Source organism: Cupressus sempervirens, chromosome 9, assembly GCF_028749045.1.
Source record: "Cupressus sempervirens isolate cs-2001-9-10 chromosome 9, ASM2874904v1, whole genome shotgun sequence".
In the NCBI taxonomy this organism is placed as follows: domain Eukaryota; kingdom Viridiplantae; phylum Streptophyta; class Pinopsida; order Cupressales; family Cupressaceae; genus Cupressus; species Cupressus sempervirens.
In genome coordinates this window covers 3,137,945-3,162,914 of record NC_143126.1, presented here as the reverse complement: position 1 = coordinate 3,162,914, position 24,970 = coordinate 3,137,945, and the positions used below count along the sequence as shown (strand labels likewise).

Sequence of the window (24,970 nt, the reverse complement as noted above, 5' to 3'; positions counted from 1 at the left end):
ACTCAATGAAGATCTTAAATGGTCTCTATGTAATATAGGGGACCAACAGCAAAGTACCATAAATTAATCTTAGTCTACATACATAGCTGGCTATGGATGGATACTCAAATCAGAGTAGAAGGGAGTTATGCACTTGAACATATTTGTTTTGTTCTCAGTCCTATCATTATGTACCAATTGTAAACAGACATTATTCCCCAGTGAAAATCAAACTATAAATTACAATACTTCTATAGTATTTCATTCAACCTTGAAATGAGTAGCCGACTACAATCAGGCTTATACTTAGAAGAGAAGAAGGTAAGAATAAGACATGTGACCTGTGATTAAAATGTGGCTCTTCTTGCCCCTAGTTGGAACTCCTATTCACTTGCTAATTAGATACTTGTTCTTAGGCTTCGGTCGCTAGTAGTATTAAGGAAAAGATAGGTAAATCGGGAGTGAGAAATACTAGAAAGTGTTTAGCTATGAACGTCTAAACTCAGCTTAATATGAAACACAGCAGATAAGAGAAAAGGGAGAAGGAAAAATTGAAGGATGTAAGGAATGAATGATCGACCAATTCGATTCATAGCTCCTTGAAAGGTTAGCCAAGACTCCTCGGCTTCCATCAGTTTTCAAGATGATCATTCAAATACAAACGATTTAACATGCCAAATGTTAATCAATTAAAAGCAAGAATATTAAAATGGAAAGAATAGAGTTGGAAGATTATAATTCGAATATAATTATAATTCAATTGTTGTTATATTTGAATATTATTATAATTTTATATTAGATATGTACATGTAAATATTAATGGGTGATATCACTTTATTAATTATTATAATATAATGGTGTCATCTCATTTTTATATCTATATGTATGTGTATGTATATGTATATGTATATGTATATATATATCTATTATAATAATATGGTAAAAGATCATATTAAATCCTTTGAGGTACGTTATATATTTTAACCCAATTATTTATGTTTCTCAAATTATTTATTTCAATAGCTCATGCGGGTCCCACAGATGTGTCCTATTTCAAGTTGCTAGGTCCTCAACCCATCTGCCTAGTGATGGTGATGCTCCTGTGCCTAATTTTTTTCTGACAATGCTTCCACCCCTTCGACGTGTTTCTTGCAAGAAAATTCTTCGCAATTAAATCATATTATCATAACAAGTTATAAATAATCATAACGGCTAGCTGCCTTCTCAATTCCATGATTTCGTGATAAATAATCAACTCGCTTGTTATCTTCACCTGAAATTATGACGACTAACCATCTTACCATTTCACGGGATTATAACCAATTTAACTATCAACTAACTTAATGTGAACCTCAATGGCTATATTTCAAATTAGGTCAAAATTTGGGATGTAACATAAAGTGACTTTAGAAAATCACTTTAATGTTGTATATCAATATCTGGGTTTGATTGTGTAGAACTTTTTGTCATCAATGTTTTGGTTCACACTACAGGATTCATCATTAGGGTGCAAGAGAGAAAAAGAAGCATAAAGAATTGAAATCGCTTTAACATTATTTATTTAGTCCTAGGAAATAACTAGATTTTTTTTTAATTAATCATAGAACACTAATCTTGGCTCAGAATTGGAATCTGTTTGAAGTTCTTTGATCACTCATGATGCCTGAGTCCTGTAGGCCAACTGAAAGTTTTCCCTAAAAAATAGGGGTCCAACCTTAAAAGTAGAAGACTGACTCCAAACAACTGTAACTACTCAAAAGGGATCATGTTGTGCCCCATGGTCCTGCAGATAATCAACTAGTCAACTACTAGCCCTCCCTAAAATATAGGACCCTACTAGAATTTAATAGATGGTCTCATATCATCTGGAATGGTTTGTAAACACCCTACAACCAACTCTTCGTCATTCCCTATAAAATAGGGATCCCTCCTAGATGTAGGAATTTCCATTTGAATGTCCAAACCTATCCATATTGTTGACCTACGAGGACTCAAATGATAAGTCAATAATGCTCATTTGCATGTCACCTAGGAAGGGGACATTACACATTGTCTAAGTTGAACCATTATTTCTGTGAGATAAATCATCTTAGTAAACAATACAAATTGCAATTAGGTTTTATAAATCAGAGTATGGGATATTTCAAATCTGTACAAAATCATGATCATACCCGATTAATCACAAATCATGGAGCCAAACAATTATTTCCCTAAAAATCCCAAATTGTGAAAACAATTGTTGACCCAATTTTCAATAACTTTTTGCATTTTAATTGTGTAAAAATCATGTTAAAATCCCTATAAGTGGATAAAAAGCGTGAAAAAGTTGTTGAGGAAAGTAAGGAAACCATAGAAAAACTCATGAAATTATTGAATCACTTAGAAATAGGGCCAGTTCCAGGACACAATCAAAGTCAATGCAGAATCAGTGTGAAAATAGTTTATTATCTTGTTCATGAGTTTCCATTTGACTTTTGGGAAACCTTAAACAAGTGAGCAGTAGGAGCAATGAGGGGCATTAATAGTGTTGAAGCAGCTGATGAATCTACCCTACAGTGGACATGGGACTCAAGCTATCTACGTGCTCTATCTCATGGATTTTGATGCAGACAAGTATACAGTGAATATATTAGACTAACTTTAGAATTAAACTATTATGCACTCTTAGAAATGGTGCTTTAAGGAGGAAAGAGCAAACCCCTAAAGTTCATAATTAAAATTATAGAAAATTTAAATCAGTTTTTACTATTAATATTTATATAATGAATTATAAGTTTAAAAAATAATACATTTAAAATGTATATATTTAATTTTAAGATCAGTATTTTTCTCCACCTAAAATAATAGTTGCAAGCTAGGTTACCAAAACCAACAATTTGCTATTTTTTAACTTCAACTAAACAAATGCCTTTGTTGAGTTTTACCCATATAAAGGACTTTACCAATTGTCATTATGGATTATAAATCATTATAATTGTGGAATATGATTTGATAGGCTTTCTCAAATATTGAACTATCCTACAAACTTAATGTTCCAATGACAATAAAATTCTCACTTAAAAATGGCTCCCACTTTTACTAAATTCTCAACATTAGCTAGTTGCTAAATCATTGTCTAATAGGTTTTATATCAAACCTATTACTTCATACAGAGCTAATATTTAAACTCAAGACAACTATTTGGTGACTGCCCTTTCAAAAAGTTTTCACTCAATATTTACTTATATAATCTGCAATGTGATATTTTCTTCAAAAATCTCTTCTATATAATTACAGAGTTTGTTTCTATTGTGTTTGCACTTTATCTCAAAAATCTTTTTTGTTTTCTATATCTCTATACTATAAAAATGCCTTTGAATTTTTTTAAAAACAAGATTTTATATCTTCTTCTAGTTTTTTTTAAATTCAAGATTTTCCTCATTTTTCTGAGAAATCATACTCTTTTGGCCAATTCTTCCCTCGAACACAATTCTATCCACAACCATGAATACACAATTTTTAGATGGAGAGACTCAATTGACTGATTTTACCATCAATACCTGATTGGTGAGCATCCTATCTTATTGCGCCAGAGACGACACCACCTATAATGCCTTGGTCGCCAAGAAAAATTGACATTTTTGCCATTGTTTCTTTCTCTATCATGCATATTGGAGACTTATGTCTTCCTAGCTTCATCCTATTGGGTGATCCAAGACATTTTGCTACATATTCATTCTCCATTGCATGAATCTATGGGTGTTGCCACTTGAAACTCTCATTTTTTAGTGTTAATTGCAGGAAACCATGCATATGTTAGTTCATTTAGCATGTGCAGCAGCCACTATTTCCAACATTTACTCACCTTTGTCATCTTCTTCCGTGCTTAATGGATGGCTTCATCTTCACTATCAGAAGATACATATGCTATCTCCTTGGTGTTTCATCACCACTAGATACGACTAAAAAACATTCATTGTTTTCGTATTGTTGGGGGGATATTTTGCAACTGACAGTTTGTGAAAATCCATTCGCAAAATAAGAAGACCAGCCATAGCGTATGAGACCAAGCCTCTCTTACATTAAAGGGAAGTCTCCCCCTTCTCACCATTCCTTGGATCAACTTAGTTGAGAGATTTTGTAAGGGGTGTTACCAATATTCTTTCCTCTTAGCTTTCAGGAAAGAATCCACTTACCCACGGAACAAATAATGGGCAAGATGAAACCTCAAACTACACTTCTATCTAAAGTTGTAAACGGTGATACCGATAATCCAACACCAACTCAAAGGTTGATTGAAAGCATACCGGTTTTGTTTAATTTATAAGAAAAATCACTACCATTGGGGCCCAAAGACTTCCAAAAGTAGATGATTTCTATTCTATAAGAAGTAGATGGTTTTGTTTTATTATCTTATCTTATCTATCTTATCTATTCTATAAGAAAAACCTCTACCATTAGGGTGCAAAGACTTCCAAAAGTAGGGAAATTCTAACTATCTTTCGTGAATTTGAGATGGCAATACAAGCTACAGTCAACTTCTAGTCTATGTATCACCACAATCACTCCTAGTCAAAGCGTCAGCTCCAACTGCTTCTTAACTCACTACGCTCTATTATTGAACACACAATAATAACATACATCAAAGACAATAGGCACAAATTATAGTCAAAGCTTCTAATTTTGTCTATCATAATTGCTTCTAGTCCAGGCTTCGAATCCAATTGCTTCTTTTATTCACTTTTCTAAGTTTTCTTCCAAATTCATGCTACACAAACAAAGTTATGCTTGCACAAGTCTGGCAAAGCTTTCTTGCATACAACAAAAGATGATTTTTACAATGAGAGGGCACTCCTTAATATAGGCAAAGGAGTCGAGAAAAAGGAGGAAAAAGTGGGAGCAACTCAACCAACTTTGACCCGGTAAAACTAGGTGAGAGAAATTACTGGATTACATGTCATTACACAATTTCATGTAATTACATCATTTCATGCAAAACATCCTTTCCAACTTCAAACATGAAAGAAGAAGAAGAAAGTGTTGAGGCTATTGATTTTGGATGAATCAACCCTGTGGATTGTCGGCAAAGGCCTTGTACTTGATGATGACCACAGGATTGGGGATTCTTGTATTTTACGCCATTGCATTCACCATGATGAGTTTCTAATTGTAATTTGAAACTTGACGTGATCAAGCTTTTCCTCATTCGAAGTTGTGAATTATCTTATCAGACTTGCACATTCTAGATTTTCCAACACTTTGAAGACCTTCTCAATGATGCTTGGAGGTAAACTTGAAACAACTTTCCGACAAGCATCTGCAACTTGTTTTTTGAGACAAAGTGCTTGGTGTATTGCCACACGAACTCAGGTCCTCGGACAACCATTGAAAAATGGAGACCAAATGAATTACCGCTTCTATGATTTGAAACACGCCCTCCTTACTAGATGTCTTCATTCTTTATAGAAATCCTGGCATATCTTGACTTGCTACAACATGAAAATTTCAATGGGATTGAATCCATCATTGGAAAATATGGATTCTAACTCCATGAGAATATTGGCAAAATGGATCTCTAAAGAATAGAATATGTGGAGTATTGATTAGATACTCATGGAACATATGTAATGAATTGGATGTGATATGGAAAGTACATATGGAGGGCTAAAATGGGGCTTAGGAAGATGGATAACATGTAAATGCATATGGGAAAAGGACAAGTTCTTATAAAGATGCCTTGAGGAATGAAGGCTAGGCGCATGGGGATGTGTGAAATGATAACTTTTGACTTTAAAAGTGTGACCTTTAGTCAAAATCAGGTTCTTTGGATGTCATTATAAGTAAAGTGGATTACACGTAAAATGAACATGCATTTAGGCTCAGAAGATGGAATGCGTGTAAATGGGAACGAAGGATGAGATTTCGTATAAATGAGGATGGAAAGCGAGATTACATGTTATCGCATGTGGAGAATGAGATGCAATGTGCTAAGGCATGTAATGATGGACGTGGACTGAAATGATGCACTTGCACGAAGAGGTGGAAAGTGGAGTGAAGTGAAACATGCTCAAGTTCTTGGGAAAGAACTTGCAATTTCTTTTGAAAGAAGAAAAATGAGAAAGCAAGCAAACAAACAACGAAAACAAGCACAAAACAAACACATGCCTTTGGTCTTAAACTCAAACATGTCAACAAGCAAGTTGCTTTCAAGTGCAAATTCGAATTTGGAGTTTGAGAAAAATCCAAAAGTGTGAAAATGAGAGTTTTCATCATTTTTAAAGAAAAATGCACTTTTCATAGCATCTACATGGACAAGTGTGCAACATCAAGCTAAAATATGCATGAAAATAGAAAGATAAACATGGATTGATGAGAAAGTTTGAAAATATCCACTTACTTGGAGGTTAACGAGCCAAAATAGCAAGATTTATAGATTTTGAAGACCAATTCTCCCTCAAATCCAGATTTTCAAACAGCTTTTTGACTCTCCACACTTGCAAGAAATGGACATTCAATTGTCGAATTTGACATGAGAATGCCAAAACCATGGTCTCTAGAGGCAATAGCATGCATTAAAACTCAAGAACGACCCCTATTGATCCAAAGGTATGGGCCGGAAATGCCAATTTTTTGTTTTTTTTTATAACAAAAACGCGCCCTTTTTCATGCAAAAATATGGGTCGTTTTTGTAAAAACGTGGCCAAAAGATACATGTATTTGAGTCACTTTTGATTTGAGAATGTAAAAACATCTTCTCCAAATGCATATACATGAACCCAAATGCAAAAACATGACTTCAAAACACATAAAAGTGGATTAAAAACCCAATTTTCTGGGCGTTTTTAGCAAAAACGTGATTTATAATAGGTATGAAATGAAGCTTTTTTGACATCTAAATGCAAAAATATGTTCTTCAATAGCATATATATTAATTAAAACCTCAAAAGAACTTATACTTAAGCCAAAAAGTGAAAAATGTGGCTCAAAAATGCAAAAATCTGGGTCATTTTTTATTGAATATGCAAAATCATGACCTCCAAATGCTTATATATATATATATGCATTAAAACTCAAAAATACCCTTCTTGTGATGGATTTCAAGCCATTATATGGTCAGATCTAAGCATTTTTTTTATGAAAAACATGTTCTTGGAGGAAGAAAACATCAAGTTTTTTGCCCTTGAATCTTCAATTTCGGGTTCTATGAGGGCCTATGCATGTTTAGAAGACAAATCACGCCTTTTGGGTAAGATTGCATGGTTTAAAATATGCATAAGAGTCTCCCCATTCAAATCACACCATTTAGATGCAATTGCATGTTTTAAAAACACGTGTAATGGAGTCCATAAGAAAAATTGCACCTTTTAGATGTATATACATATATTAAAATTTGCTCACAAATGGCTCTTAGTGCAAATTCGCACCTTTTGGGTCATTGCATGTTTTAAAAACACTCAAATATGCATGTCTCACCTTTTGGGAGTCATTTAAAACACATGTAATAACATGTTCTATGTGTTAAAATTGTCTTTTCATTCAAAATCGCACCTTTTGGTTGCAATTGCATATTTTGATGAAAATGTGCTTGTAGACATGTTATGCACAACTTAAGTGATCAATTAAGCACATTTCAATTTAATTTTTGAAGAAATATTACTCGAATGAGTCATAAATAATATTTACACTTTATAGATAAATATATAATGTGCAAATATCATTTTGAAAGTAATATTTACTAAAATGTTTTGAATTAAAACTCAAAAATTAAATCGAACTATATAGTTAATATAGTCACTTAAGTGAAAAATTAAAAAGTAATTCAACTAAAAAATATAATGTAAAGTGCTCTATAGTTACTTTAGTGAAAAGTTAAAATGATAAAGTAACTTAAAAACATAACATAAAGTGAATTTATGTTATATTTTTCAAAAAGTGAATGTCAACTTCAAAATATAACATGATATTTTAATAGGTCCACTTTTTGATCACTAAAATGGTAATATCTTTTTGATTGCCAACTTCGATTAAGCCCTAAGATAGATCGAATCGAAGGGAAAACCGAAAGCAGTGACTTGAGCAAATCCAAAGGACCAAAAGCCAACAATCACACACTCCAAAATGAGAAAAAGGACATTGAAGACTTCAAAAATAAAGTATAAGCTCAACAAACAGAAAAACTAAAAAGACTTGACTAAAACCTTCAGTAAAAGGAATCATTAAATCAATTGGGGTCAATTGATTAATCAATATTAAACAATTAAATAATGAACTAACTCAGAGAAATGTGAAACTAAGTTGAAAAAGTTTCATACTATTACCTACATTTTGTGGTGGCAAAATGTAGGACAACACGCATACAATCTTACAACGATACACCAATTTCTTAAGGATCATGAAGCCAACACAATAGTAAATTTGATACAACATTAAAGACGTCTTGAGCTAAAAGCAAGTATGAATGGTAAGTCCCATATGTAATATGCTCTATGTTGTATTACTATCAGTCCTATGTAGCCAAGATCTATATGGGGATGTAAATCAATCTTGTTACTATGCTGATGTCTGGATTGAGTGACATTACCCTTCCCTTCAGAGCTAAGCACTATCTTTACCTATTTTTTGTTCTTTTTGAAAAATTTCACCTTCTTATTAAAAATGTATCCTAGACTCCACTAGCTGTGAAGATGTGCATATTATTCAACAAACTGATAATTGGACAGTTATTTTTGCAAACCATTTTTGTTTCTTTTCCCCATCTCACCAATCTGCTTAGCACTCCATATTACCAAGCAATTTTCTTGATATGTTGTTTTGATGTTCACAGGGCAAGGAAGAGCAGGAATTGCCTGAATATTTGCTTGGAACGGTTAGAATAAATCGTGTAAGACCTGACTCTGCTATAACATTTTGGGGCCATGCATGAATGGATCCTTGATTCAAAGTGTTGATGCTTATCTCTAACTCGAGTACAATGAGGTGTGTATTCTTAAATTTTATATTTTGGCTATATAAGTATTTTCTTCTCAGCTAATTTGAATATTTGAATCATTATTTTTTCTGCTCATTTAGTACGTACAATTTTATTGGATAACTGAAATGGCAGGGCTGGTAAAGGGATTAAGATGATGCAGCCATTGCATGCTCTGAAACATGTGCAGAAAGATTTTATTTTTCTTATTCCTTATGCTATATGGTAATTCCCTTGGATGAATACCATTATATTGTATCCTATTTTTTCCCTTGGTGAGAAAGGGTTGTAAATTATGCTGATTTCCAATAACAAATAAGGGCTTCAAGTAATAACTTGACCATCAGACTTGATCTATTGAGTCCATGGAAAAATTTGGGAGAATAATTATAATCATCTAACTGGACAGATTTTTTTATTAGCATTTGTCTCCACTCAAATATTTTTTATATCTACCTCGGGCCTTGAAGAGAAATTTGAAGGATCATGTCAACAAGTAATATTTTGCATGTGCATATCATGCCCTAAAAGATGGCCAAACCATTCACTGGTGAGTTTGTAACTCAAATTTCATATCTCAAGCTGAAAACCTAGATTCTAAAATGGACTTTTTTCTCCTTTTTAATTTTTTTTCATAGAAGACAATTTTTTATTGTAAAAATGGAGAATATTGTGACACTTCATTTGTTCAAACTGATTTGCCATGTGTTTGTTCGAAAAAACTTGTCCCAAATTTCATCCTCAATCAACCAGCTATATTCAGTTTTGTGAATTTTTATGGTTTTTACCTTTTTAATGGCTTGTCTTCTGGTTTTTGAAATGTACTTTTATGATTATATATTGCATGATGAGATCAAAACTTATTGTAATCAGAAAAATGCTCTCTGTAAATGAAAAGTTCTTTTTGTATTCTGTTTGATAGAACATTTTACTACTGAAAGGTAAAATGCATAACAAGCTTTTTCTAGCGAAAAAGCCAAGAAACAATAGATAGAATCCTCAGAGATTTCAAATAGTTTGTTTGGGCCCTTTTTCATTCTTATAATTCTCTTACAACAAGTCGGTCCCCCATATCCTTCACCATTTTTTTCGTTAATCATTAAATCGTTTTATAAATCAAGACTTTTTTTGTAACCTTCATATTTTGACACTTCACAGCCTTCATGCTCATGTTTTTAAGAAGTCTGTGATACCCTTTACTTCTACTATCGGACCTAAGCTCAGACCTCTCCTCCAAAGGTAGCCTCTACAATTCCAATAACTCCAACTTACTATTGTAAGACGATCTTGGGGTGTCTTGTCTTCTTAATTTTTATGAGTCATGTTGTCATTAAATTGGAACTCTAAAATTACAGTTTGTGAAATTGGAAGTAGTTTTTGATATCTTTCCTTCTCATTAACTTTTGAAATACGCAGAACCCTTTTCTCATTTCAATATATTTGAAGGTTATCGAAAAGTTATTTGAAATCATCCATCCATGATGAAATTATTAACATATGAAATTTAAATTATTCTCAAAGAGTAGACAACACAGAATCATCAATGATGAAATTGCAGCTTTAAAGTAGCGACTTCTGCTTTGTACATGAGCTGTTGATTGGCACATTGTCTACTTGAGGTCAGCATTGCTTTCTGCACATGTTTCCCATAGGACTAGATTGCACATGATCATCCATGAGAACCTTATGATAAGCCTTTGTGGTCTTTTTTTTTAAGCTTTTATGAGTGTTACAAAACTAATATTGGATAGAAGAGCATTCATCATCACTTCCATTGGTGGGAAGGTGTTGGAAATAGGCTTTGCGAGCATCCATATGTATGATACAATACATTAGAGGAAGGACTTTAATAACGTATTCTGTGAAGTGCAGATCTGAATGTGCAGGTTTCCAACTAATCTTTTGTTAAATATAGGAGGAAGTGAATTCCATCCCAAATTCGTTCTGCATGATTACAAATCTAGAAGGCAAGTTTAACAATCATAATTTTGTGACAAAACAAACACTTAATGGTCTGAGTAATGAGAACCTAAAGCATTCTCCCATAACAATTCACTTTCCATTTCAATTTTCATATTAAACTCTAGTTGAATTTTTATATTAAACCCTAGTTGAATTTGAATTAGGAGGATTTGTTAGTATAATAAGTTTAGGGAAAGTTTATTGATATTATAGCTTAGGAATTGTTGCCTCTGCCTTTGGGAAAATTGCATGATAAGGGAGTTGAAAGGTTTAAATGGAAGGTTAGAAGAACTACATTTTGAGCTTTGTAGATACTATTTACGAGAGCAGTGAACAAATTTTAATTATACTTAAGGTGTATATCGCTTTTCAAAGATAAGGCTATCATGTCCCAAATGTCTCTAAATTCAATGATACCTCTCTTAAACAAGATATTGCTACACAATTATTATTAAGAATTATAAAGGTTGATCATTTATGCATATCATCTTGCTCCATCATATTGATGATGAAAAGCTCGTCACATAACTAAAAAATTGCCCTTTTTATTTAAGAAGATTGTAGACTAATTGCAAAGTTTTCCATATGCTTTTGAATTGTTTTGAAGTATTGTGTTATTAGAATTCCATTCTTCCATCCTACCTCTTTCCAAGCATTATTGGCCTTGGCAATAGCAATCACGTGCATAACAATAGCTTTCCAACACAAATCCTTGAAGAGTTTGAGCTATCTATTGAACCACGAGTTGTGTCCTTCACTCCTAAACTTCTATGAGAAACATCCTTGGCTCGTTGGCAATCTTGCATCCCAAAAAATTATTTGTTTTTTGTTTTGTTCGTTCTTTCCAGTTTCAGTGTTTTTCGCAGTCGTCCTTTGAGTTGGATTATTTGTTTTCATGAACCTGAAGGTAAAATTTGGACATCATTGTTTATCTATGTCTAGGTGATAGAAATATTTGCGTTGATGTCAAAGTGAAATCATTATTATAGCCAAAGATATATGCCATGCATAAAAGCCTAGAAGTGTTGAGGATGCTAAAGATAATTAAGAAATAGCTATTTTAGTTAAGAATTGGTAAAGGAGGGAAAAGATTATATCTTTGAAATGTTAAGATATTTAGAGATATACATGCATGGCTAAAATAGATAGAAGAATACAAAACAAATGGGAAACTATCTAGCATACAAGCCAAGCCCGATGTAGATCAAGGAAAATATATATGGACAAAATATAGAAAGCTGATTTAATAGTTCGTGCAAGAGCGATGAACAAAGTTTTAAGAATATTAAATGACAGGGCACGGTGCAAGGAGAAATCGTATATGGCATTTGTGTACAAATATCATGAATGACAACATGGAAATATACGCAGACTCAACAGCATATACTCTGCAAATAGATAGCAAAAGAAAATGTGCTTAAAATCGAAGATATATTTAGTGTGTTACATCTTGAAGAATATATCAGCATCTTCTAGAAGGAATTAATTATGTAAATATCATTTTGAAAGACGTTGAAGTATTCGAAAAGACGATGGACTTGGATTGGACAAAGTACATATGCGGCGGTGACGTGTATTGAAGGCGGCTCTAAAAGATTCTTCCATGATCAGAAAATACGGAACCAAATGAGTTCATGACCGAAACTGAAGACTCTGAAGCCACAATGAAATGCATCTATGGAAGATGAAGACAATGATTGCCATAGACGCAAAACTAAAATAAATGAATTACAACCATGGAAGTCAACAGCAGCATTATGACTTTATTCGATTGGAAAAATTAATTAATGGGAAGTAATCAGAAACTACATATGTTAATAGATTTCAATAGACAATATGGTGTGTGATAAAGAATGTTGCGAGCATCAAATCTTCAGAAAAATTGCAGATGAAATATAAGCAGAGTACGATGGAAACAGTAACAACTAATATATATCGCAATATTTAAAGGGCTGAGGAATACTGCTATCATGGATAATACAAATGATTATAAAGTTGAAATGTTTGAAGAAAATTTGGAGACTACGATACCATCATATGCATGAGTTAAAGTTTTAAGATGATAAAATCAATCAATTGAAGGAAATCATTATTAAAAGTCATAAATAAAATTTGAGTTATGTAATTCAATTATTAAATTAATTGAACTAATAGTTATATATAGCCAACAGTTACAAGAGAAAACTACTCTTAAGAGATATGTAAAGACATATATAATGAATTGAAAAATCATTTTGAAGAATTGTGAGGAATATGAAGAACAAGAAGAATAGAATGAAGAGTATTTTGTGAATAGAAAGCAAGTGAAATGTGTGGAGATCCTTCGAATCTGAATATTGAGTGATATGATTGATATAAAAAGATAAGGCAAATTATAGCAGAAGAAAATCTATAAAAAGATAGATGTTTTAATCAGTATAAAATAAGTATAAAATAAATAAAAGAACTGTGAAGTATATATATGAAGAAGAGGAAGATGTAATAAATGATAAGTGAGGATTAAAAAGGAAATATATAATCAGATTGAAAATCTTATATATATATATATAAGTGAATGTATGTGTAATAAAATAAAAATTAAATAAAAAGGTTTCAGTTCTATTGTAGGCAATATATAGAAGGATATTTGCAAACATGAATGTGAATTTAAAATATATATAAATAGTGGATTGAAGAGAGGAATTTGTACCATAATAGTATCCATCATCAATTGAGTGAGCAACATCAGCAGGTTGGAAAACTAGTTTGCATGTTGTGGGTTGGTGCTCATGAAGACAACAGTGGGGGTTGGTGCTTGTAGTAGGTCAGTGCCTGCGAAGTATGGGAGTTGGAGCTTCTAGTAAGTTAGTGCTCAACAACATTGTAAAAGAGCAAGTTTATAAGAAAGCATATATTTGTTGTGGTATTCTCACATATTGGGTTTCCACATAAATCATTGTGCATTTGTGTTCATGTGCAGGATTGCCTCTAAGGTTATTAAAGCAATTGTTTAGATAAAAAGTAATTGATTTTGGCTAACACACGTTTAAAGGCTCTATATATTCTACATGTTGATCTTTGATTAGGAGAGTGATTTAGAGTTGTAAGAGCCTTTGGAAGGTTAGATATAGTGCGAGGATCTGAATTCTATAGTAATTGGGGTAGGGTTGTCTTGAAAGTAATCTACATGTAGGCCAACTTGTTAATTCTATTGTGTTGACTCATGGTACATGGCATGGACCATCTTCATTGGGGAAACTCTTGCCATGATCGCATCAACTTCCTTTTAGTTTTTGGTTCAATACAGTAGATTCAAGAAGCAATTTGTTGTTACTAATTTTCGCTAGGCCAAAATCATGTGACAACTCTATAAATTGTGTCCAATATATAATCCATGTCCTCTTTATGCATGCATTTTGAGGTGCAAGTAAGGAATTGTCGAGTGTTTTATTTTGCAAGACGCTTGTTGTCTAAAGTTGATGTCTTATAGTTTTTGTTTTAATTGGTTTTAACACCTTTTAGTTAACTTGTTTAAGCAATTTGCCAACTTGAGCTTTATAGGTGTTATTGCAAATTGGGTTGCAATTTGTTTTGTAAATTAGATCCAAAGTTCTAAATTACATGTGTAACTCATCTTTTGTTGTGACTTCCATGTTTTAATTTATTTGTTCTTGTAGTTAGGCCTTGTTGAATGCACTACAAGTGCAACCAAGACTTAAAATATGAATCGCAACACATATACACATTACACAAATGTCATTATGTAATTGAAACTTGAAGCACTAATTAGACCCTTATAATCACATTTACATAAGTGTAATCAAAACTTGAAGTCTTGATTACACCTAACTTTACATTTATATTTGGACGTGTAATTAAAGTTAAAAGTTGCAATTACACCTTACCTTGCACTCATATTTCTAATGTGTAACCACAACTTGAAGTTCTAATTACACATTACACGTCACATTGAAATCATGTGTTTTTAGGACTTTTAGTCTCAATTTCGACTTAATATATTACACTACCCTATGAAGTCGGAACTTTTAGCATAATTGCATAATCTTTTCTTTCCCTTTGTACTAGTGTAATCCAAACTTTTAATCCTGATTATGCCTAGAAGAACAAATATCTTAACCCCATTGTAATGTAGTTTTCAAGTCTCAAAATTGCAAATTGGTCCAATTTTAGCCATTTTCATCTATTTGTATTTTTTTTATTTTTTTCTCTATTATCTTGTCTTTCATGTCAAGTTGTCATCTAACATTGCAAATCCTCAAAATCCATGACTACAACTCCATTTTATACACTCTCATCCTCACTTTGAGCTTCTCACCTAACTTTGTTGTCAATCTTGTCACTAATTTTTGCGCGACTGAAATTGGAGATAACCCTTCAAGAACTTATCATTTTTTAGTTTTTGAAGGTTCTCAAGACACATTTTGAAAAGTAATTTCATCTCTATTGTATGCATTGAGAAAGCAAAAGATGTTAATCTCTGATTTCTTAAGTTTCAATGACTTAGTTACTAGTTTTTCCTTTAATTTTAAGTTTCAAAGGCATCCTTGCAAGTAACTTGCACTACAATTAATTTACCTCATTAACACATCAATCATAAATTTTGGCTACCAGTGTAATCTCACAAATTTAAATTGCAAGTGTTGTATAAAGTCATTTTGGTCAAATCAAGTTTCTAGATTAGAATTAGAAGTTGTTATTGCATTATAACTTCTAATTTGGGTCTTAGTACCCAAATCATATTTTCATGGTGTTTGCACATGAAGTTGGCCATTTAATGTCCAAGATTGGCTAGTTGTTTTCGTGTTTGGTGCAATTATAAATAAATTGTTTGAGATGAGGAATTATGGGTCTTATGATTGTCATAATAAGTAACATAATACAATTTACTTGTAATTGGGCTTCTATGACCTAATTACAAGTAACGGCTTCATATTTATTAGTTAATGAGTAATAGCTTGCGAGTTTAGCTCTAAGGAAGTTTGAAATTCACTACAATATGCAATATGACCTTTGAAAGCAAACCATGTATGGAAATGCTTTTATGGCTTGTGTATGATTCATAAATATATTAAACTTCTTCATTTGGCTTATAAGCTTGCAATTTCATCCTTTTTAGCTTGTCCTTTTATTTCTATTTGGATTTTGTGTTTGGAGGCACTATTTTTGCAATTTCTTCCAAAGTATCTTGAGCATCTTGATATCATTTTGTCCATCTATGTCTAGTTATAAACCATTTCTATTTTCTTGCAAATGCAACAAGTCTTTCAAGACCCAGCTATATATTGTTTGCCTATGAAAAGTTTTTCCATAACTTGCATTTCAGGTCTTAGAAGTTGCAGTACAAATTCTCATTACAAATTGAAAATGCAAGTGTGTTACTTTCAATTGAATTTATAAGACCTAACTACAAGCCAGTTCTTCCCCAACTTGCAATACATCATGAGAGACCTAATGATAGTCATTTGCATAGGATGTAGTCCTCTCTGTAAGCTCTAAGATGGGAACATTGTCCAAAGCTTATGCCTATGAAGGGGAGGAAACATCAGCATGATGTATGATTTGTATGGTTCACCAAAGAGAATCATATTGCATGTTATAGTGTAAGGGTTATGATACAAAGAAGAAGGATGGTCAAAGGAAAGGATCTTGAATGTATCAGATAAGATTTGTATCATAAGAAAAAGTAAGTCGTGCTAGGAAGGATAATCATTCATCAAATCAAATGTTTTGTGTTGTGGGGGTTATAATGCATTAGGAACACTCATGAATTCTCACCTTCAAACCCAAATCAAATTAGCACAACCCAAAAGGATTAAGGGGTGCTAATGCAAGATCTAGATTTGAAGATAGTCAATGATTGAGGAGGGGTTCCTACAAGTATAAAATGTACTGATTTGTAAAATGATGTGCAATCATAATGAAAAGAATTGATGCTATGACAAAGGAAATGATAACTAGGGCATATGCGCAAAGATGGGGGACCAAAAATATGTCAAAATGCTTTTGGTCCCCAAAAAGTGTGTGCATGCTATATCTAGGATTTGTTGAGCGTAAACCAAGCCATAATGTGTACGTGCTATAGTGGTAAAGCACTATAGCGTGTGCAGGTCCTATATTCAATATAACACCAGTAATATGCATTTACAAGATTACTAGGGCTAATTTATGCTTACATTGTAGGGCAAATTTTCAAGAATGTGCCAAAAAGAGTGGGTTTAATGCGTAGAGTACAAGATTGCAAGTGCTACATGATCTGAAGTTTTGTTGAAGCTAGAAAATGTGTCTAGGAGAGAAGGACATTTAGTTTGTTGATTAAGTATTGCTTCCTCTACACCAAAAGGAACTAGTTGAAAACTAATGACTTCTCTTCATTCATATTGGAAAGTGAAATTATGTCAAGAATGAATTTAGTCTTTACATCATCATTGTGATCACAATTGATGCGCATTCAATGGGGCTAATACAAGAGTTATGCCTCTAAAAGTCCCCACCTCTCCTCCTCTATCTACAAATCTGCCACAAGAAATCACCAAAGTCATATATTAAATTGAATTAGTATTTTGTCTACATTTGGTTTTGTGGCTTTGGAACTAGTTTACTACCCTTTTTTGAGGGTCATAAGCCATTCACGTGGTGAAAAAGTAGTGTCCACATCTCTTGAGTTGGAAGCAACATTTTAGCTACCTTTGAGATAGATGATTGATAAGGAGTTTGAAAAAGTGACCACCTATTCCACTAAGTGAATCCTTGTGTGTAAGAGGGTGAGAGCTTGAGTTTTTTAATTCAACATTGCTTCATCTACATCAAAAGGAACTAGTTAAAAACTAACAACTTCTCTTCATTCACATTACAAATTGGAAGCATGTCAAAAATGAATTTAATCTTCCAATCATCATTATGGTCAACAAAAGATGTACATTCAAAAATTTACTAGGGCTTATACCATATTCATAACTCTAAATTTTTTCACCTCTCCCTCTTCTCTAAATACAAATTCACCATAGGAAATCACCAAAGTCATACAGTAGCTTAAAGTAGTGTTTTGTCTGCATTTGGGTTTGTGGCTTTAAAACTAGTTTCCTATCCTTTTTTGGGGGCTTGAAGTCATACATGTAGGCTTGGAATTGATGGTCATGTTGGTCGTTTTTACACTTTTGAACTGTATATGACAGGCTGAAAAGAAGTAAGACCGTATCAATTATAGGCTAAAATTTAAGAGAACTATCAATATGACAAGTAAATATATTACTAAACCATTGATATTTGTTATAGACAACTTAGTATTTTATTTAATAATATATATAAATGTGATTTTATAATATGTATAATATATATGTATGAGAAATACATATTATTTTCTATTACTATTTTTTTTTGGTTGATGTTTAGATATGTTTCTATTTTGATGATTGTATGTTTATATTAATTTAGAATCTTGTTGAAATAGAATATAATGAATTTTAAAAAATTATTTTTAGTAATTCACAATGTTAGGTATGTGTTTTTATAATATTTGTTATATAATTATATAAATTCAAAAATTGTTTAATGTAACATAAATGGTCTTAGAAACTTTATTTGAGATTTTTTTGTATATTACTAATTTATAATTCTAAATTATTCATAGAGACTTATACATATATTACTAGTTAACATTTTTTTTTTATAAAAAATCTAAATTCAAAATTATCTATTAAGTTACTTTAAAACAAAAAATTGGTAGTCAATTTTTTTCTTATAACATAAAATGGAAGGAATGAAATATTTTTAGCCATCATTAAAAAATCGTATGATAGGCAAGGACGACTGTCAAACTCCAGGTCCAAATACATGTAGTGATAGAGTAGTTCCCAAATAATTGTAGGACCTGGAAGTGTCATTTCGGCCATCTTTGAGATAGTTGATTAACAATGAACGAAAAGGTGACCACCCATTTCCCCAAATGAATCCTTGTGTCTAGGAGGGAAGGAGATTGAGTTTGTTAATTTAGCAGTGCTTCCTTTGCATCAAAAGGAACTAGTTGAAAACTAATAACTTCTCTTCATTCACATTACAAAGTCAAAGCATGTCAAGAATGAATTTAGTCTTTAGATCATCATTACAATCAATAGTTGATCTACATTCATAAGTTTACTAGGGTAAATATCATAGTCATGCCTCTTAATGTCTTTTCCTCTCTCTCTTCTCTAATTGCAAATCCACCATAGGAAATCACCAAAGTCATACTATATCTTAAAGTAGAGTTTTGTCTGCATTTGGATTTAGAACTAGTTTCCTATGTTTTTTTGAGGACTTAAAGTCAAACATGTAGTGATAAACTAGTTCACATAGATCTATAGGACCTAGAAGTGACATTTTGGTTTCCTTTGAGATTAGTTGTTTAAAAAGGAGTGAAAAGGTGATCACTTATTCCACCAAGTGGATTATTGTTTCTATGAAGGAAAGAGATTGAGTTTGTCGATTTAACATTGCTTCATCTGCATCAAAAGGAACTAGCTAACAGCTAATAGCTTCTCTTCATTCACATTCCAATGTGAAAGCACATCAAGAATGAATTTAGTCTTTAGATCATCATTACAATCAATAGTGGATGTTCATTCACAAGTTTACTAGGGATAATACCAAAGTTGTACCACTAAATGTCTTCACATCTCCCTCTTCTCTAATTGCAAATCCACCTAAGGAAATCATCGAAGTCCTACAATAACTTAAAGTAGCATTTTGTTTGCATTTGGATTTGTGGCTTTGGAACTAGTTTACTATTCTTTTGTGAGGGCCTAAAGTCAAACATGTACTAAGAAAGTAGTGCCCACAAATATGTGGTATATGGAAGAGGCACTTCGGCTTTCTTTGAGATGGTTGATTGACAAGGAGTGTGAAATGGTAACCACTTGTTCCCACCAAATGAATCTTTGTGTCTAAGAGGGCATGACATTGAGTTTTTTGGTTCAACATTGCTTGTTGTACATGAAAAGGAACTAGTTGAAAACTAACAACTTTCTATTCACATTGAAAAGTAAAAGCATGTCAACAATGAATTTAGCCTTCACATCATCATTGCAACCATCAATTGATGTGTATTTACAAGTTTACTATGGCTAATACCAAATTCTTACCTCTAAATGTCTTCGCCTCTCCCTCTTCTTTAGCTACAAATCTACTATAGGAAATGACTAGATTCATACATTTTAAAGTAGCATGTTGTTTGTATTTGGGTTTGTGGCTTTGGAACTAGTTTACTATCCTTTTATGAGGATCTGAAGTCAAACATGTGATGAGAAACTAGTGCCCATAGATCTACAAGATTTGGAAGTAGTATTTTAATTACCTTTGAGACAACTGATTGACAAGGAGTGTGAAAATGTGACCATCTATTCCACCAAGTGAATCCTTGTGTCTACAAGTGCATGAGATTTTTTTTTTAATTCAATATCACTTCCTTTACATCAAAAGTAACTAGCTAAAGACTAACAACTTCTCTTCATTGATGGTTGAGCATGTTTTCAAAAATGGCTCCTGTGAATGCTCTTGCTTCTGCTCCTTCCCACACTGCTCCTACTCCTACCCATGCTACTCACGCTAGGGTTCAAAATGTTGTTCCTCTTGTCCATTGTCCTCAGGCTACTGCTGGGGATGCCCATCATCCTCAGGCTACAGTTGTGGAAGCTCTTTGCCCTCTTGTTGTGGCCTGGTTCGTTGCTGCAGGTCCTACTCCCACCGCTCCAGTTTCTCCTACTACGGATGCTCTTCATTATTCTAATGCTTACCCTAGATCTCAAGTTGTTGTGAGGAGGTCTGCAATTTCTTATGCAGATGTGATAGCTTTTGAGGTAGGTATTGGCGGTCTTGTTCTGATGAAGGGACTCCATTCGACTGTACTTGTTTTTGTAAGTAACCCACTTGTACTTTATCTAGATTCAAAAATTGTTGATGAGATTTCGACATATGTGGAGGATAACTCTTCTACTGCTACTATTTTTTCATTTTAGGGGTTTTTGGCCCTCTCTTTCGGATTTGCATGCTTGGATTTCCAAATGTTGGGAACCAATCATTTCAGATTTAGTTCAAATTTACCTTGTGGAAAGGGGTTTTTTTATTATGAAATTTGCAAATATTGAAGATAGAAATTCCATCCTATGTCATGGTTTCTCTTGGGAGGAGAGGTTCCCCTTGATGGCCAAACCTTGGTGTCAAGATTTTGATCCGACTACTGAATCCTTTAATAAGATTCCTCTTTAGGTGAGGTTGACGAATCTTCTCCTTCACTTTTGGCTAGATTTAGTCTTGGAGGCTATGGGGAATGCTCTTGGGGACTTCTTGTTGATTATTTCAGATTCTTCCAATGTGTATAAGAAAACATATGCTCCCATCCTTGTGGAGATTGATGTCTCCAAGGGGCTCCCCGAAAAGATTAAGTTGGCTTCTCCGAATGATTCTTGCATCTAGCTTCTTGATTATGAGGGTATTCCCTTCAGATGCAGAAAATATCATAATATCAGCAATCTCAATGCGCGATGCTCCTCTGACAAGGTTAGATTGAATAAATCACCTTCTTGGTGGTTGGGGGTTTCAAATTATCATTATACAATTTAGATAGCTCTTCTCTGATTGATCTTTCTTTGGCTGAGGATTATGTTGTCGTCTCTAATGATTTGATGTTGCCCCTATGGTAGTTTGACTCAAAATTTTGTTGTTGTCTCTTCTTTTATTGTTGAATTTGATGATTCAAATGTTGTCCCTTTGGCAGCTTTGATTTAGAATGTTGTTGTTGTCCCTTCTTCTATTGTTGACCATATCCAAAACACTATCGTTGGTGCTGATCCAGTTGTTTTATCTTGTGTTGCGAGGGTTTTGGGGGTTAGTAGTGGGGCTACTCCTTTTCCAGAAGTTTGTCTGGGGATTGGCAAAAGGCTCTTAGGAAGGTGGAGGATGGTTGGACATCAGTTAAAGGTAAAAAAGTCAAATCCTCCAAACCTTCATTTGATATGTCTTTACGTTCTCAAAAGATTAGACCAAAATGTAAGTCTTGATGGTATGTGGCTTTTTGGGTTGTTTGCCCTCTTGTTGAGATCTTTGGTGTGTCCCTCTAGTTTTTCAGGTGGTTCCTTCACTATTATATCTTTCTTGTCCCTTTATACAAGGTTTCGAGTCCTTTCAAAACTTGCTTTTACTTAATCAAAACTTCTCTTCATTGACATTGTAAATTGAAAGTATGTAAAGAATGAATATAGTATTCATTTCATCATTAGGACCAACAATTTATGTGCATTCACAAGTTTAGTAGGGCTAATAATAGTCATGTAGGAACTTAATGTAGTTTTTTGTCAGCATTTCGGTTTGTGTCTTTAGAACACTACTTTACTATTTGAGAAAAAAATGACTTATATGAACACAGGTAGAGCCTATTATTTCATACTTTGTGTGTGTGTGTGTGTGTGTGTGTGTGTGTGTGTGTGTGTGTGTGTGTGTGTGAGAGAGAGAGAGAGAGAGAGATCATTTTATATTTGTTGGTATGATTGAAACCTCAATGGTTATCATCTTGAGAATGTAGTGGCTTATATGGAGATAGGGAAAGCCTAATGTTTCATGCACATCTACTAGAAACACATAGAGAGATAGAGGCTCACCATTTTATATTTGTTGGTATGATCAATACCTCAATGGTTTTCATTTTGAGAAGACAATGACTTGTATGGAGAATGTAGAGCCTTTTTTTTGAGTTAGTATTGCTAATTGTAGTATAAAAATTACCTTAGTTGCAAGGACATCAATTTCTATTTCAATCTAATTAGTAGAGGAGATACGCCCATTACATTTGCAGTAAGTTTCAGTAAGTTTCTAGTCACTAAGATTTCTATTTATCATAATGTAGGGAAGAATTAAGACAATTTTATGCAGAAAAGATTATGTCAAATCTGAGGATGCCCTAACCTTAAACATCTCACATAAACCTACAACATGATCTAGATTTTCTAATAATAGACCTCAATTTTATATAGACTCTATAAGACATCTCATAATTTTATGTGTACTATCTACTAATAATTTGAATGATGAATGTGCAAGATATCAAATAATCATCATAAATGGACCTTTCTTGAATAGGCCTTCTACTAGAAGCTTGTGAAAATAGATGATGGTTGAGACAAGCATTTCCTTTTTCTCTATTGTCTATGATAGTTTTAAAGCTCCAAGAAACTCATAGATTGAAAACAATAATTCCAATGGTTTCATAAGATCCAAAGGATTTAGATGCCAAGAAAATTAACCTTTGTATAAGATTTTTTATGCACCCAACCTTAAACATCTCACATAAACTTGCAATGAGATCTATATTTTCTAGTAATAGAACTTTTGAAACTACCTTAGTGAATTCAATTACATGCTAGACTAAAATCTCATTATCCCTTCTATTGCTAAGGATGTTGTTGAGGTGGAGACCTTCTAACCTATATTGATCATTGATTCAAACCCTTATGCATCACACTAGGTAAAATGTATATTCATGATGAATATGGGATCGCAGCTACATCTATTTAATAGACTAATGTGTGATAGGTTTGTACGGCGTTCAAAAAATATAGAATGGATTTGAAGGCGTGCTAATTAGATGTAATAAGACCTAGCCTATCCTAGGTGACCTACATCTCACTAGTCCTCTAGTTAGACCAGAGTCTACACATGTCACTATAACTTCTGTTATGGAGGAGGATGTTGATTTGGGGACATTATAATCTATTAATCGTTGACTCGAACTCTTATAATAACTACATGGAGAATCTAGTTATGAATTATGTTAATAATAGAACTAGTAAGGAATTGCATGATATAGTATTCCATGGCACAAAGAATATTCTTGATAAATATGAGATTACAACTACATCTATTCAATATACTAATAGTGGTAAGGGATCTTAAGGTGTTTCGAAGGGTCATAATGGGTCCTAAGGTGTCCTGATGGGTCGTAATAGGACCTAGCAGTTTTGAAGACCACCTACATCACAAGTTAGACCAAAGTCTTATGCCTTCTATTGTAAAGAAGGGTGTTGAGGTGGAGACCTTAGAATCTATTAGTTCATTGATTCAAAGCCTTATATCGACTACATAAAGAATCCGAATATGAACTATGTTAAGAATATAACTATTAAGGAATTGCATGATATAGCACTCCATGCGCAAGTAATATTCTTGATGAAAATAGAGTTGTAACTACATCTTTGCAATATGCTAATGTGTGGTAAGGGGTACTAAGGTGTTCTAAAGGGTCAGAATGGGTCCTAAGGTGTCCTAATATGTCCTAATGGGTTCTAATATGACCTAAGGGTTCGTAGGACAACCTATATCACATCTGGCTTTTATCAAGGGAACAAAAATATCCATTAACATATATTGATTCGAATCCATAATTGAAGGAGTGTGAATGCTATACGGTAGATCAAAAGAAGGACTGAACACTAATCATCAATATAATTAAATATAACTACTCGCTAAAGGCATTAGAAAGCAAGTACCCTATTAGCTTAAACATAGGAGAAATACATGAAAAGGTAAAATTAATAACAATACATGGGATGAGACAAATATTGGCTTGCTAAGCAGAAGGGACTGAGTAAAGAAAATCCTACGTGGATGCTATTATCGCCACCCTGGCATAGAAAATGAGGTTATATATATGAAGATGGCATGTAGAGTATTGATCGCACAATGATAATGAAACATGGACCCACCAAAGCCACCCATGATAAGGTTGCTGAGGAATGTAAGAAAGTGGAGTTTTCATAGAAAGATATGAAGTATAGACCATCGAATAGTAAGTAGCAAAGAGAATAACATATGTAAGATACATGATGGAGGAGAAAATAGAAGTCGGGTTTGTAACCATCTAATTTGGCATCAAATAAGAAGTACAAAAAAAATAACCCAACAATGACAACGAAATATATACCAAGCTATTGTCCCATCAGTACCCACATTAGTATGATGTGGATTATAAAGGCAAAATGATATGTTTGTATAGTACCTATCCACAGTACATTGAAGGTTACCCACGTGGATAAAGTGGTGCAAGTATTATTACATTAT

General features: G+C 33.2%; 1 protein-coding gene across 2 annotated transcripts in view; it reads left to right on the top strand.

Moving 5' to 3' along the window:
- LOC149537333 (ENHANCED DISEASE RESISTANCE protein (DUF1336)) overlaps nucleotides 1–9,529 on the top strand; it is a 410,405-nt gene extending 400,876 nt beyond the window's left edge. For both annotated transcript variants that reach the window (XM_089802846.1, XM_089802847.1), the window contains 2 exons: nucleotides 8,783–8,934; nucleotides 9,062–9,529. In XM_089802846.1, coding sequence (XP_089658972.1) covers nucleotides 8,783–8,881 — 99 coding nt within the window. In that variant the 3' untranslated portion in view covers nucleotides 8,882–8,934; nucleotides 9,062–9,529. The remainder of the gene's footprint in view (nucleotides 1–8,782; nucleotides 8,935–9,061) is intronic.
- Nucleotides 9,530–24,970: the final 15,441 nt, after the last annotated feature.